We start from the raw sequence: 13250 nt of genomic DNA, 5'->3' as shown, positions 1-13250 counted from the left end.
AACACGGTGTCCTAATAACAAAATAAAGGTTCATAGCAAGGATAGAAGTTCTTTATTTTTTATGAGATTCATACATTTGTAAACGTGTCCTTTTAGTTTATTAATTTATTTTGAGTTCTTTCGAATTTTACAGAAACAACGTTTTAATTATATACTTTTATATAATAACCTTTACATTGTATATGTGTTTTTTTATTCGTTAATTTGTTTATATAACACAACTTTAATATCGTTAAAAGTTATAAGTAAATAAAAATGAAAGTAGACATTTTAAATTAAAAAGCCAAAGTAAACTAACGAGCGGAAGTTGTCATCGTTCAGCATCCGGTGTGTGCGGACTCGGAGTTATCGGCGACATCATGGGAAGAGAGTCTCGGTAAATTTGAGCACATTTATTTACATACGTTTCATTTCTACTTTTAGTAGTGTGTTAACATATTCAGAAACACACGGATAACATTTATTATTAAAATAGTTATTCACGCTAAGACACTGAAACGTGTTTGGGTTGCACTGCTGTATGCTAACTACACAACAAACAACGAGTTTCAGTAACTGTATTTGAATTTATTTGAGATCTTTGAGAAGCTCTTAGTTTTGAGACATGTATCACAGGTAAGCGCATTGTATTTAAATGACACGATTACAGATGATCCTCACATGAGTGACGTTAAATACCGTAGTGTTCATATACGCATTTACTACAATTTTCTGTTGCATGCTAAATGTAGTCATTACTACACTTTGTAGATGTGAACCATAGTGTTCTGTAGTAGAAACTAATAGTGAATTGATAAGCTAGTTCATATATTTTACCGTTGAGGTTCAGAATTCAGCCATTTTAGAGAAAATACTCAAGTTGACAGACACCTTGGAGAATCAGAAATGTTTTGTAAATGTAGGAAAATTAGAGGAATTCTGAAAATTAAGTTTTATTTTGAATTTAGTGCTGGCCTAAACAAGTTATTTCACGTCACAGATGTTCACATAGTAAACATTTAAAAGTCAGGTGGTGAATTCCTTTAAAATGATAATTGCTGTTATTCTGTCTTATAGCTTTGAAAGGAATTACTAAATGAAGACATATTTGAAACAAAATCAAAATGCTTGAAATGCAAAGAATATACTGTATGTATATATATATATCGTCACAGACATTACAGGAAGCGCTCCGGGTCAAGGGGCAGGTCCGGCAGCAGATCTAAGAGCCGATCGCCTGACTCAAAGCGGTCTAAGAAAGATGATCGGGCGGCGACACGGAACCACGAGCGAAGCAGAAGAGAGAGATCACGCAGCCGAGACCGCCGCAGATCGCGCTCCAGAGACAGAAAAAGGCAGAGGTCACACTCGCTCCTGTACCGCACCCTCATTTACTATTCTTACTGTAGTTACGTTTCATAACATTTGTGTCTCGCCTCTTTCTAGGCGCTCGAGGAGTCGGGACAGGAGACGCTCGAGGAGCCGAGAGCGCAGGAGGAGCAAGAGCCAGGGCAGAGGAAGAAGGTCAACATCAGACACTCCCACACAACAATCACTAGAAACATTTGACTGCTGACCCTTCTTTCACACCGCTTAATTCTGTTCATTCATTGTCCAATGTAATAGCAGTAAGGAGAAGTCTGAGAATGGGGAGCAGTCAACAGACAAGAAGAAAATCAAGGAGGAAAAAGAAGAGGAGAAGGTCGAAGATGTGAGTCTTTTTCTGTGGAAATGTTTACTTGGGGAAAATAATGCAGCTAAAATCACGCTTGTAAAGGTAGAAAGCTTTTTAGTATTAGTGAAATAAAATAAGGAGTAGAGGATGCAGGTAAGTTGAGAAATTGATGACTTTCTGTGTGTTTATCATCTTTGTGATGGGCTTTTTCATCATGTAAATTTGTCCAAGTTTTTATAAGTGATAAAACTAAAAAAACTTTGACTTCTGCAGCAAGATTTTGACCAGAACACTCTGGAGGAGGAGATGAGAAAGAGAAAAGAGCGTGTGGAGAAGTGGAGAGAGGAGCAGAGGAAGAAAGCCATGGAGAACATCGGAGAAATCAAAAAAGAACTGGAGGAAATGAAACAGGGCAAGAAGTGGAGTCTGGAGGATGATGATGGTCAGATTTCCTTGATTATTTTGACTCGGTTTAAAAGACGAATATAACTTTTGGTTGCTGCTATGCTGTTACAATGAAATCTTTAAAGCAAGAAAACCTTGTGTGTTCAGATGATGACGAGGAGCCGTCAGCCCCTGTGGATCAGGAAGGTGAGGAGGAGGATGAGGAGGAAGAGGAAGAGAAAGACAAAGCTGCCGAGATAGACGTGACCGAACTTATGGAGGAGGAGACCGGAGAGGAGCTGGACCCTCTTGATGCCTACATGGAGGAGGTGAAAGAGGAGGTCAAGAAGTTCAACATGGGCACCATGAAAGGAGGAAATGACAAGGTCAAACAAGGAGGATTTTTCATGTTTTTTATCATTTTATTTAAGAAAATGTCATTCCAAACATGATTTCTGTGGGATGTGCAGCAGAATTGTAGGATAAACGGGATCATGCGTAAATATTGAGCAAAATTTGGGTCCGTTTGTCACACAGAGCTGTGACTTCAGGACACTTGAAATTGATTGCATTATACTTTTGTCGTTTAGTTTAATTCTGCGGAAACGAAACATCTCCTTTTGTCATCCATGCAAAATAAAATCATACAGCTGTGGAAGAAGCGTCAACATAAACAAACGTTCTGCGCATGCACTTGTTCGTGGACTGTCCTTAACGTCCGGTACATATTCACAAACCATAGAGTGCCTGTAGATTATTTCTGATATCAAGCAAAAACAAACGAAGTTATTTGGCTAAACTTGTTGTTGATTTATTTAATAAAATGAACATACAACAACGTTAAAAAAATCTTATTTAATACAATTATTATACAGTAAGATAATAATACAAACAAATTTTTATATCAGGCGTGCGCACGTCAAGTGAGACAGTCTATAGTTCCAGCAGAGCTGAGCAAAGTGGTTTATGTTTTAACAGAAAGGGGGTATGAATGTGACCAAAGTGATGACCGTTATGAAGACGAAGAAGATGCCTCACACTACCAAGAAGAAAGGAGAGCTTATGGAGAATGATCAGGATGCCATGGAGGTACTATTGAAGTCATTATCGAGTCTTTCTCACACACACACACACACATACATGAGAGACGTTTGAATGGATTTGTTTGCTGTCGTGTTTGCTAGTATTCATCAGAGGAGGAAGAGGTGGATCTCCAGACGGCCCTCACAGGCTTTCAGACTAAACAGAGGAAAGTTTTGGAGCCTGTTGATCATAAGAAGATTGAATATGAATCCTTCCGCAAGAACTTCTATGTGGAAGTGCCGGAGCAGGCTAAAATGACTCCTGAAGGTTTGGTTAAACAACATCATTAAAACAAATCTGCATGTGGCGCTTACTCGCTTAATAAGGCACCAGTAGTCCTGTGGAGTTTTAAAGGATGTTTGAGCGGTTTGAGGTTCAGGTGGGGCTCATTAAAAGAATTTGATTATGAAATGTGCCATTCAAAATGCTGCAATATATATATACAGTTTTGAACGGGTTATTTGTGTAAATTTGCTAATTATTCTGTGTTGTGAACTTGATGTAAACCTGTTATATGACATAAATTGTTCAGAACAAAATGAAAACATTAATTCCACTTATTTTTCTTAAATATTTTAGACTAGGTCTATGTTAACTTATGACCATCACTGTATATATAGCCCTTCTGAATTAATTTAACTAAAGTAATGCACTTAGATTTGTTGATGGATTTGTTTGTCGTGTTCCAGAGGTGAATGAATACCGCTTGGAGCTGGAGGGCATCACAGTGAAAGGCAAAGGATGCCCGAAGCCCATCAAAACATGGGTGCAGTGTGGGATATCTATGAAGGTTTTAAATGCACTGAAGAAGTGAGTACTGTCTGCTTGATGTTTACACTTGGATATAAACATGAGTTGTAACCAAAATCTGTCATTGTCCCATTTTCCTCAATCTTGACAACAAGACACAATTATGAAAAGCCAACCCCAATCCAAGCTCAGGCCATACCCGCCATCATGTCAGGCCGTGACGTCATCGGCATTGCTAAGACGGGAAGTGGAAAAACCATCGCCTTTCTCCTTCCTATGTTTCGCCACATATTAGACCAGAGGCCATTGGGAGAAGCTGAAGGTCCCATCAGTACGTTCTCATCATCACCTCTTCTTTTATCACACTCACCCTGATAATAATAATAATAATGTCCTGTAGTGATGTTTGTGACGAGTCTGTTTTGTCTGCTGAAGCTGTGATAATGACCCCCACACGAGAACTGGCTCTGCAGATCACTAAAGAATGCAAGAAGTTCTCCAAGTCTCTGAATTTGAGGGTGGTCTGTGTGTATGGGGGCACTGGCATCAGCGAGCAGGTACGTTTTTGCTCATTTATTTTGGTAAAACAACACCTAAATTTGATCTCTTTCCATATCAGTAACTCGGCTGTTGCTTTGGTTTTGTCATACCCAGATTGCCGAGTTGAAGCGAGGTGCAGAGATCATTGTGTGCACGCCAGGAAGAATGATTGACATGTTGGGTGCCAACAGCGGTAAATAATAACACATGTGATGTGTTGCATTCGCTTATCCTGATGAGATTGAGTTGTTTGTTTACTCAATGTGTGAAATGTATTCGTGGCATAGTGTTGCTTACTGTAGAAAACTGTTTAATTTAACATTTTTTCGAAAAATCTTGAAAAAGTGTCCTGGGTGGATACGGTTACCGACGTGGTTCCTGTGTTTGGATGTAGACTTATCAACAACTCTTGTAACCAGATGTTTCCAGTTTAATATTATCATGACAGGAATTAAATATCAATTTCATTTACGCAAATAATAAGCAATTCTGTCAAAGTAAGGTGAAAAAAGCACTTTATGCTGTATACAGTGTTACTATTGCTTAACAAATATAAGCGTTGCCTCCTTTGCTTCCCATTGTAAGTGTATTATAGTGCATTATAAGCAACCATCATTTTACTTGCGAATATTTCACTTAAGGAAAGAGCTGAAAATATTTTTCATCCTGATCAATGTTACGGCACAAGTGATGTGGATATCTTGAAAACCGCATAAACCATCAGCAATATAAGGGCTAGTGTAGCAAACGGATGAATCTAAAAGCAGGTAGGTCAAGTCTAGTTCTAGTCACACCTGTCTGGATTATAATTCCGGTTCTGATGTGGCGTAATGGCATGCCGTGAGAAAAGCCTGTATTGGTTTTGTTTCCACACATGCAAGGTAATCTCTAATATGTTTCTTTCGTAGGTGAAAATCCGATCAGATAACGCTTGAGGCGGCTCCAACGCTTTTAATGTATGATGTGGCTCTTATGAATTTTACAGGTTCTCCGTGCCCCTGAGATGGTACGCAAGTCCAGAAAAACCTGGCAGGAATGTCATTACATAAGAGTAACTGCCGGTAGTCTCTGAAAGAACCTTTCTTGTGTTAGCCAGTTGTTTGGTTTTCAGCTCCTTGTGTCCATTTCATTTCTTTTTCTGATGAAATGTGTTTGTTTGGCCACGCAGGTCGAGTCACTAATCTGCGTAGAGTGACGTATGTGGTGATGGATGAAGCAGACCGCATGTTTGATATGGGCTTTGAACCTCAGGTCAGTCTCTCTCGAATTGCTTTAGTGTTTGAATTTAGATCATCAAAACGGTACTTTACAGCACACACTAATGCACCATAGCCTTGTTTAACAAAAAAAACATTTGATACTCAGTTATAATCTCCATCGAGAGCTTTGATGTCCTACATTTCAGTCTGTTCCTCCTCACACCGAGCAATCTTTGACTGTAATTGCATAGAAAATAACATTTAGTATATTTAGTACATATGAAGAGTTTGGTTCCAAAACTCTTTTTCCTTTTTTAAAAATATCCAATAAATATCAATCAAACTGCAGTTGGTTTGTTTTGATTTGAGCCATAATAACTAAACAAATACAGCAAACTTACACAATAAAAACATGTCAACATAATAAAATCTTTTTTATAGATATGACTTGTTTTAGTTATGAGTGAACTCCTTATTTAAGGGCTTTGGCTTTGAATTCAGTGATTTGTTGAATTGCAGGTGATGCGTATCATAGACAACATTAGGCCTGACCGCCAGACCGTGATGTTCTCTGCCACCTTCCCACGATCCATGGAAGCCTTGGCCCGGAGGATCCTGTCCAAACCCATCGAGGTGCAGGTGGGGGGCAGGAGTGTGGTTTGTTCAGATGTGGAACAGCATGTGGTAAGTCGGCATTTAAATGTGTTTTTGGTAGAAACAATAATGTTTGTCATTGTTTTTATTAACATTCCTATACAATACAAGAGTTCTTGATCTTGATAAGCAGAAGACTGAAGTGCAAGTTGTTGCTGGAGACTGTAATCTTTATTCTGCTGCTTTAATAGATTGTAATAGAGGAGTCAAAAAAGTTCCTGAAGCTGTTGGAGATTCTGGGTCACTATCAGGAGAAGGGCTCTGTCATTGTCTTTGTGGACAAACAGGAACATGCCGATAGCCTCCTCAAAGACCTGATGAAAGCATCTTACCCCTGCATGTCATTACATGGAGGTATAGACAAAATGTCTTATTCCTTATAGTTCTTTATATACTTACTCTATAATTGTTCTTGTTTCTTTTTATTTACTAGTAAAGCTGAGAATCCTGCATTTCTCGGCTCAGCTGCTTATGATGAAGCTACATGATTCAGATTTCAAACTAGAGAGCGAGCGATATATTTTTTTACCCATATTTCCCCCGATATTTAAGCATTTTTCCATAATCTGGTGTCTGTTTTCTAATATCGGAAACACTGATAAACGTTGCCATCATCTCACGTTTGTGATCACAGGGCTTTATTAAACAGTATTCATTAGGACATTAGTCCAAAAAATAGATGTATGAGACACCTTTACTTTACAAACACAAATATATTTTACTCTTAAGTGTGACGTGTGGACCGTGTGATAAAAGACTGCTGCTCTGCTCACACAGGGATCGATCAGTACGACAGGGACAGCATCATCAATGACTTTAAGAACGGAGCGTGCCGGCTGCTGGTGGCCACCTCAGTGGCCGCACGAGGGCTTGATGTGAAGCAGCTCATTCTGGTGATCAATTACAACTGCCCGAACCACTACGAGGACTACGTCCACCGGGCCGGGCGCACGGGCCGAGCGGGCAACAAAGTGAGTGAGGATAGATCAATGATGCCATTTATTGAGAAGCAGATGGCTAATGCAGGTGTGACCGTTTGTTTAAGGGATTTGCGTACACATTCATCACTGCAGAACAGGCCCGGTATGCCTGTGACATCATCAAAGCCCTGGAGCTGTCCGGATCGCCGGTGCCTTCAGAGCTCGAGTTGCTGTGGACCAGCTTTAAAGAACAACAGAAAGCTGTAAGATATTCTGCACTGTTGTGTCCTCTCTTTAACCCCACTCACACACCCCGCTGATCCTGGAAAATTGCCAGAGTGCCTTCTGTGTAAACGCATCCCGGATAGATCTGAAAAATGATCCCGGAAAGGGGACCTAGTAAAATTAACAGGATCAAGTCCCAGAAAGCACCCTGTGTAAACAAAAGTCAGAAACAATGCCGTAAAAGCTGTGTAGTAATGACACATCTATAATAAATCGTAAATAATTTGGCTATGAAAACAAATATAGTTAGGCGATTCATTATTTTCGTTTGTAAATCAAAAACACCAAACATAAGGTCAGATGCGAGATGAATTTATTCAGCAAATGCTTTTGCATCTCCCATTATTTGCATTAACTTGCAAAACCACCTAGTGAGTGTAAATTCTAAATTTGGTGTTTCAGGCACTCGTTTCTGATGCGAAACTTCAAAATGGGAATAAAAACAGAGTGATGGAAACCAGTGCTTGTTTAACAGACTAACTCCAGACTTTCACCCGAACATTTATGTGATTATTTTTCTCAATATAAACATCATGATCGTATACCGACCTTAGTGTTTATTTGTGGTTTTTATAGCATTATGTGCAATATGCTTTAGGTCCTACAGGGTTTTCATTCGATCTGTGTGATCTTATTCCGAAATGGTTACAAAATGTAAATGCTAAAAAACTTTTCTCGGACGGTAAACTTATTTTTAAACTCACATTACTGAAAAATTATTATTCCGTGCTTTTTGGCTATGTTGCAAAAATACTGGCTCATTTGAACTTCGCAGCATTCCGGTATATTTTTTCATTAAGGTTGTGTAAATTTGCATGGAAAACAATACTGAACAATTTTCTTTTATGTTTTCATATGACATTTTATATTTTTATTGGTAAAGGCAGAACAACGAAGAGGCACACGAAGTCTTGAGTTCTTGTGCCTCTTCGTTGTTCTGAATTTACCAATAAAAATATAAATACAAAAGTTTGTTTTAATATTGACGTCTTTGTCATTTGCAAAAGGCAACAATTTATGCTACAGAATAATAACCAAAAAATAGATCTTATTTGGCAATTAATAAAGGAAGGCCGTAATAATAACAAACTATTTAACTAACAAACTAAATATATAACTATTTAGCCACCAAAAACACAAGTATCTTTTACCTTGATCAACCTAATTTCATGGCAAAAATTTGAAAAGGGCTTTACTGACAACAAACTGAAGAATTTTTGACTTCTGTTTCTCGATTGTTATTTTTGTGCTTTGTTTTATGCGAAAATGGAATAAATAATTTTTCAGTCTTACAGAAAGCAGAATATCAGAGAGACTTGTGGGCCGGGTTTTTTACTAGGCAGTTATCCAGAGCACCCACACAACCACTCTGAACACCTTGCCCTAAAATGCCCTAAAGCAACGCCCTGAAAACCCACTCATTACACAGATTGTTGTTCCTGCAGGAGGGAAAGACTATAAAGAGCAGCAGTGGATTCTCTGGGAAAGGATTTAAGTTTGACGAGACTGAACATGCGCTGGCCAACGAGAGGAAAAAGCTGCAGAAGGCTGCGTTAGGCCTGCATGATTCTGATGATGAAGACACGGCTCTGGACGTAAGTCATTGCATGAGCAACATTATTCTCAGTAGTGGAGTGAGGTGTGAACAGACTCGCATTTACATTGTAGTGACTATTCACCGAAAGTCTTTTCTAAAATTATATAAAATAATGAAATGGCACATGTGGCATAGATTTGACATCAGTAACAATGAAACATTTTACAGATCCAACTATGGATTGAGTTTATTTAATAATCCTAGTTGCGTTTCGATGCTCAGTCATTGCTTTATCCGTCTGGACACACATTCAGCATGTGTTATCAGTCATTGTTCTTACGTCCATTGAGCAAAGAAGAGTGAAGGTTGTGTGATGGTGAACGTGTTGTCCCTCCAGATTGATGAGCAGATCGAGAGCATGTTTAACTCGAAGAAGCGTGTGAAGGACTTCTCGGTTCCGGGAGGGGCCGCTGGTGCCGCTGCTGCAGGGGTCACCGGAGCTGCGTCCGCTATGTCAGGCATGAGTGGTGCGGCCACCCCATCTGCTGGAAACATCCAGAAACTGGAGATCGCCAAGAAACTCGCTCTCAAAATTCAAGCACAGAAGAATCTCGGTGCAGAGGCGCAGGTAAAAAGATTAGCTACGACGCAACACAGGTGCACATTGATGCACTTGCATGCATCAGTAATATTTTAAAGCGTTTGTATCTCTGACACTTTTCTTACAGAATAGCATCGCACCCTTCAAATATCTGCAGTCTTTAGTTTGATCACATTTATAAAAGGCAGATACAGCTGTACCATTATTTCCGAAACCATGGGGACCACCGCTCCATCTATCAGTTTGAAACCATCTCCAAATCCAGCGTTATAGCCACTGTTTATATAACATTCATCACCCAAATGCAGTGAACAGACAACACAGCTGAACTTCACAAACATAGTGCTCTCTCTCTCCTGCACACAAGTGAAAGTGACTTGTGCTCCTTCTCCCGCTCTCCATGGTTGATGGGTATGCATGCTTTTCTGGGAGGATTGTCCAATAAAGGACTTAGAAAAGTTGTTACATAACGATTTTTCATGTTAGAAAATAACTTTCCGAAACCTATACAAACACTTTGGGGAGAGTATCGAGCACACAAATACTACCTCATACGTCCAACTCGTTTTTGGACAAGTTGACCATGTTAAGCATGAGAAGACAACACGTTTAACACTGTAAAGAAGGCAGAATGCATGACACCATTGCACCACCCTTATAAATTAAACTGATAAATTCCATCTCTAACCTTCAGGTGTTTCATAACCACTTGTTACATCATACAGAGAACTTTCTATTCAGTTCACACTCTTGTTATTATTGACTCAAATTCTTTCTCATATTTAGGATGTGATGCAGCAGGCAACAAATGCCATCCTGAGAGGCGGTACGATGATCGCGCCCTCCGTCTCAGCCAAGACCATCGCAGAGCAGCAGGCCGAGAAGATCAACGCTAAACTCAACTACACACCTGTGGAGAAACTGGAGGAGGAGAGGCAAGCGGCCGAGGCCACGGAGACTGTGAAGAGATACGAGGAGGAGTTAGAAATCAACGATTTCCCTCAGGTGCTTCAGGCTTGATAGACGCTGCTAACACTGAGAATGAACGTGTATTGTCCACGTGATCCAAGTACCATGATAATCCACATCATTAGAAGTTTAAAACATTTTTTTTCTTCTTTAGGAGATACATTTCTATGTTTCAGTTAGAAATGTTATATATCTTATGATATATGACAGTTTGTGTATCCTTGTTGCAGTTTTCCAAAGCACCTATACAAAAAAACATAGCTTAATATGTTAAACCAAAATGTCTGATATTACTATTTTGTCACATGTTTATTGTTGCGTTATACTTTGTTTGTGGCTCAAGAGGGCAGGTTCGCAGTTAACCGTCTTTTGTTTTGCAGACGGCTAGATGGAAAGTCACATCTAAAGAGGCCCTTCAGCGCATCGGAGAGTACTCTGAGGCAGCCATCACTATACGAGGAACGTACTTCCCACCAGGCAAAGAACCCAAAGAGGGAGAACGCAAGATCTACCTGGCTATTGAGAGTATGTCTATACAAATAAGTATTTGTTTTGGGTTGCAGTGAGCGGAGTTTTTAAGACACAACCCTAGGCAATTTGTATGATTTGGTGGGCTGATAAAGTTGTCAATCTTTCATTTGGTTCTGCTGAAAGTAATAACATCCTGCTCTCCAGGAGTGGCTACAAGATATTTAACAAGGGTCATTTTCATAGGCCACCCCTGTTGCGTTTAAATAACCTGTTCACAGAATGGAGTTAAAAACCACAGATTGCATTTATACTAAATTTGCTTTCTGTATACACTGAAAGTTGTGTCAACGCGGATGTTTACTTATTGTATTTGTGTGTTTGTGTGAATGTTCCAGTTGTTTCAGTGAAGACCACTTTGGAAAACTTTGTTTACAACTTCTTGGTCTATATATTTGCAAGTGTCTCATTCATATTAGGGATGCACCCGATACCAAGCTCATGTACTTGTAAAAATTCCCCGATACCAAAGACCGATACCTCACGTGACGTAATTGACAGAACGTTCCAGTGCACACAGAGACACCTGCCATAGCAGACACAATGTCATAGTGTTCACACCTAAATCGTGCTATTTGTGTGTAGTTGAACGCTTGAACATTTTGAGTTTACTCGCTTCATTCGCGCGTGGAATTCGCAAGTGAAATTCGCGTCATGGGAGGGGCTTCTGGCAGGCGGCTCCAGTCTTGTTGCGAAATGGCGGACATGGATTTTGTTGAGCCGGTAGCTGCGCATTATGTGCTATGGGAGGCTGAAGATAGACGTAGACTCGTTCGGCGCCGTGTCTGGGTCCATCAGATCCTTCAGAGGCGCAGTCCTTCATTGTTGTTTCAGATTTCTACCGCCGCTCGCTATGTCATAATCACGTCCCTACTAGAGCAAGCTCCTGATTGGTTAATGCGGCGAAATTTTTTTTTGAATGGTGTCTTTTTTGATGGTGTCTGTCTTTGTAGAGGTGAGGCTGATATAGCAAATGGGATTTTCTTGAATAACTTATTTAATACTTTTTTTTGAAAGGTGCTAATGAGCTGGCTGTCCAGAAGGCAAAAGCAGAAATCACACGCCTCATCAAAGAGGAACTCATTCGCTTAGTAAGTTCATTTATCTTCTCTTTTATTTTGTTAATACATGTTTCTGCATAAAATGATGTTGTTACGACAGTTGTTCCAAATAAATTATGGGTGGTACTTGACTGTGCAAAAACACTGTCGACTTGTGCAAGCCACCTCAAGTTAAAAGACCCCAAATCTTATATGATGCGCTAAGATATAGCAGTACGTGACTAGAAATATGAGCAGTAGTATAGAAGTTTTGCTTCACAAGCAGCACTAGAGATGTGTTTAATGTATTTTGAGAATTAAACATTAGCAGAATAAAGTTGTGACATTGTAAAATTTCAAGAGTAAAGTTAAGAAAAGGATTTTAGGAATACAAAATCTAGTAATATTTTAAGAAAGTCTGTTACTAGAATAAAGTCGTAATGATCTGCAGTCATGCTATGCACAGGGAAGCTCTATAGGAGAAACTCTTACGTTTATTCTCAAATCGTTACGACTTCATTCTCGCTGTAAAAACTATATTATTGTCATCTTTTATAAGCTAAAATGCTGTTGTATTATTAACTTGAATCTAAAGTTTTTCTTGTTTTTTATATTTCAGCAAAACTCCTACCAGCCAACCAGCAAGGGACGATACAAGGTTTTGTAGAGCGGGAAGAAGAGGATTATCCCCGTGTTTCCTTTTCCATCATACTCGGCTTTTTGTTATGTGAGCTGATTTTTTTTGCTGCTCCAAAATTTCGGACACATTGTTTTAGTATGCATCTTTCATACTGAATGTTTTAGGAAAGGGCACCGCATAGTGAATTTCATTTGCAAATAAAGTGTTTTTTCCTTGTTCATGTTTGCTGTGTAATGTTAATCACTCTATTTGATTTTTTTTCTTTGCCATTGGTTCTTTTTTAGTTTAATTGTTTCAGATTTGTCTTTCTTATAAAGGTAGGAGTCATGAATTGAATTATTTTAAAGTTTTTTTATGGTCCATCCGGTTTATGTATTTTGAGTTTGTGTCGTACACCATTCTGCGCTCGAAACTTCAATGATAATTATTTTATTTTATGCTGTAGTTTTCTTTTTGTATTTTTACA

General features: G+C 39.1%; 1 protein-coding gene across 2 annotated transcripts; it reads left to right on the top strand.

The window, feature by feature from the left end:
* The first annotated feature begins 304 nt into the window (after nt 1–304).
* ddx46 (DEAD (Asp-Glu-Ala-Asp) box polypeptide 46) lies at nt 305–13002 on the top strand. 2 transcript variants are annotated; one of them, XM_079485763.1, is made up of 23 exons: nt 305–376; nt 1155–1340; nt 1426–1503; nt 1609–1690; nt 1928–2096; nt 2207–2424; nt 3017–3127; nt 3223–3388; nt 3811–3931; nt 4027–4202; nt 4307–4428; nt 4526–4604; nt 5580–5662; nt 6130–6294; nt 6456–6618; nt 7042–7235; nt 7310–7447; nt 8915–9064; nt 9404–9634; nt 10394–10612; nt 10957–11101; nt 12122–12195; nt 12764–13002. In XM_079485763.1, the coding sequence occupies exons 1-23, from the start codon at nt 360–362 to the stop codon at nt 12809–12811; spliced, it is 3135 nt and encodes a 1044-aa protein (XP_079341889.1). In that variant the 5' UTR covers nt 305–359; the 3' UTR covers nt 12812–13002. The 2 variants fall into 2 exon arrangements, with proteins under 2 accessions (XP_079341889.1, XP_079341890.1); XM_079485764.1 differs by having other exon boundaries at nt 327–615.
* The last annotated feature ends 248 nt before the right edge of the window (nt 13003–13250 follow it).

The sequence above is a fragment of the Barbatula barbatula genome, assembly GCF_947034865.1.
Source record: "Barbatula barbatula genome assembly, chromosome: 22".
In the NCBI taxonomy this organism is placed as follows: domain Eukaryota; kingdom Metazoa; phylum Chordata; class Actinopteri; order Cypriniformes; family Nemacheilidae; genus Barbatula; species Barbatula barbatula.
The sequence above is the reverse complement of the archived record's forward strand: the minus strand, read 5'-3'. Positions and strand labels throughout refer to the sequence as shown.

Excerpts from the sequence above, each read along its gene's own strand:
- ddx46 (XM_079485763.1), top strand. Across the intron at positions 6,295-6,455 it reads CAGATGTGGAACAGCATGTG|ATTGTAATAGAGGAGTCAAA; the intron begins GTAAGTCGGCAT and ends CTGCTTTAATAG. Across the intron at positions 7,448-8,914 it reads TTAAAGAACAACAGAAAGCT|GAGGGAAAGACTATAAAGAG; the intron begins GTAAGATATTCT and ends TTGTTCCTGCAG.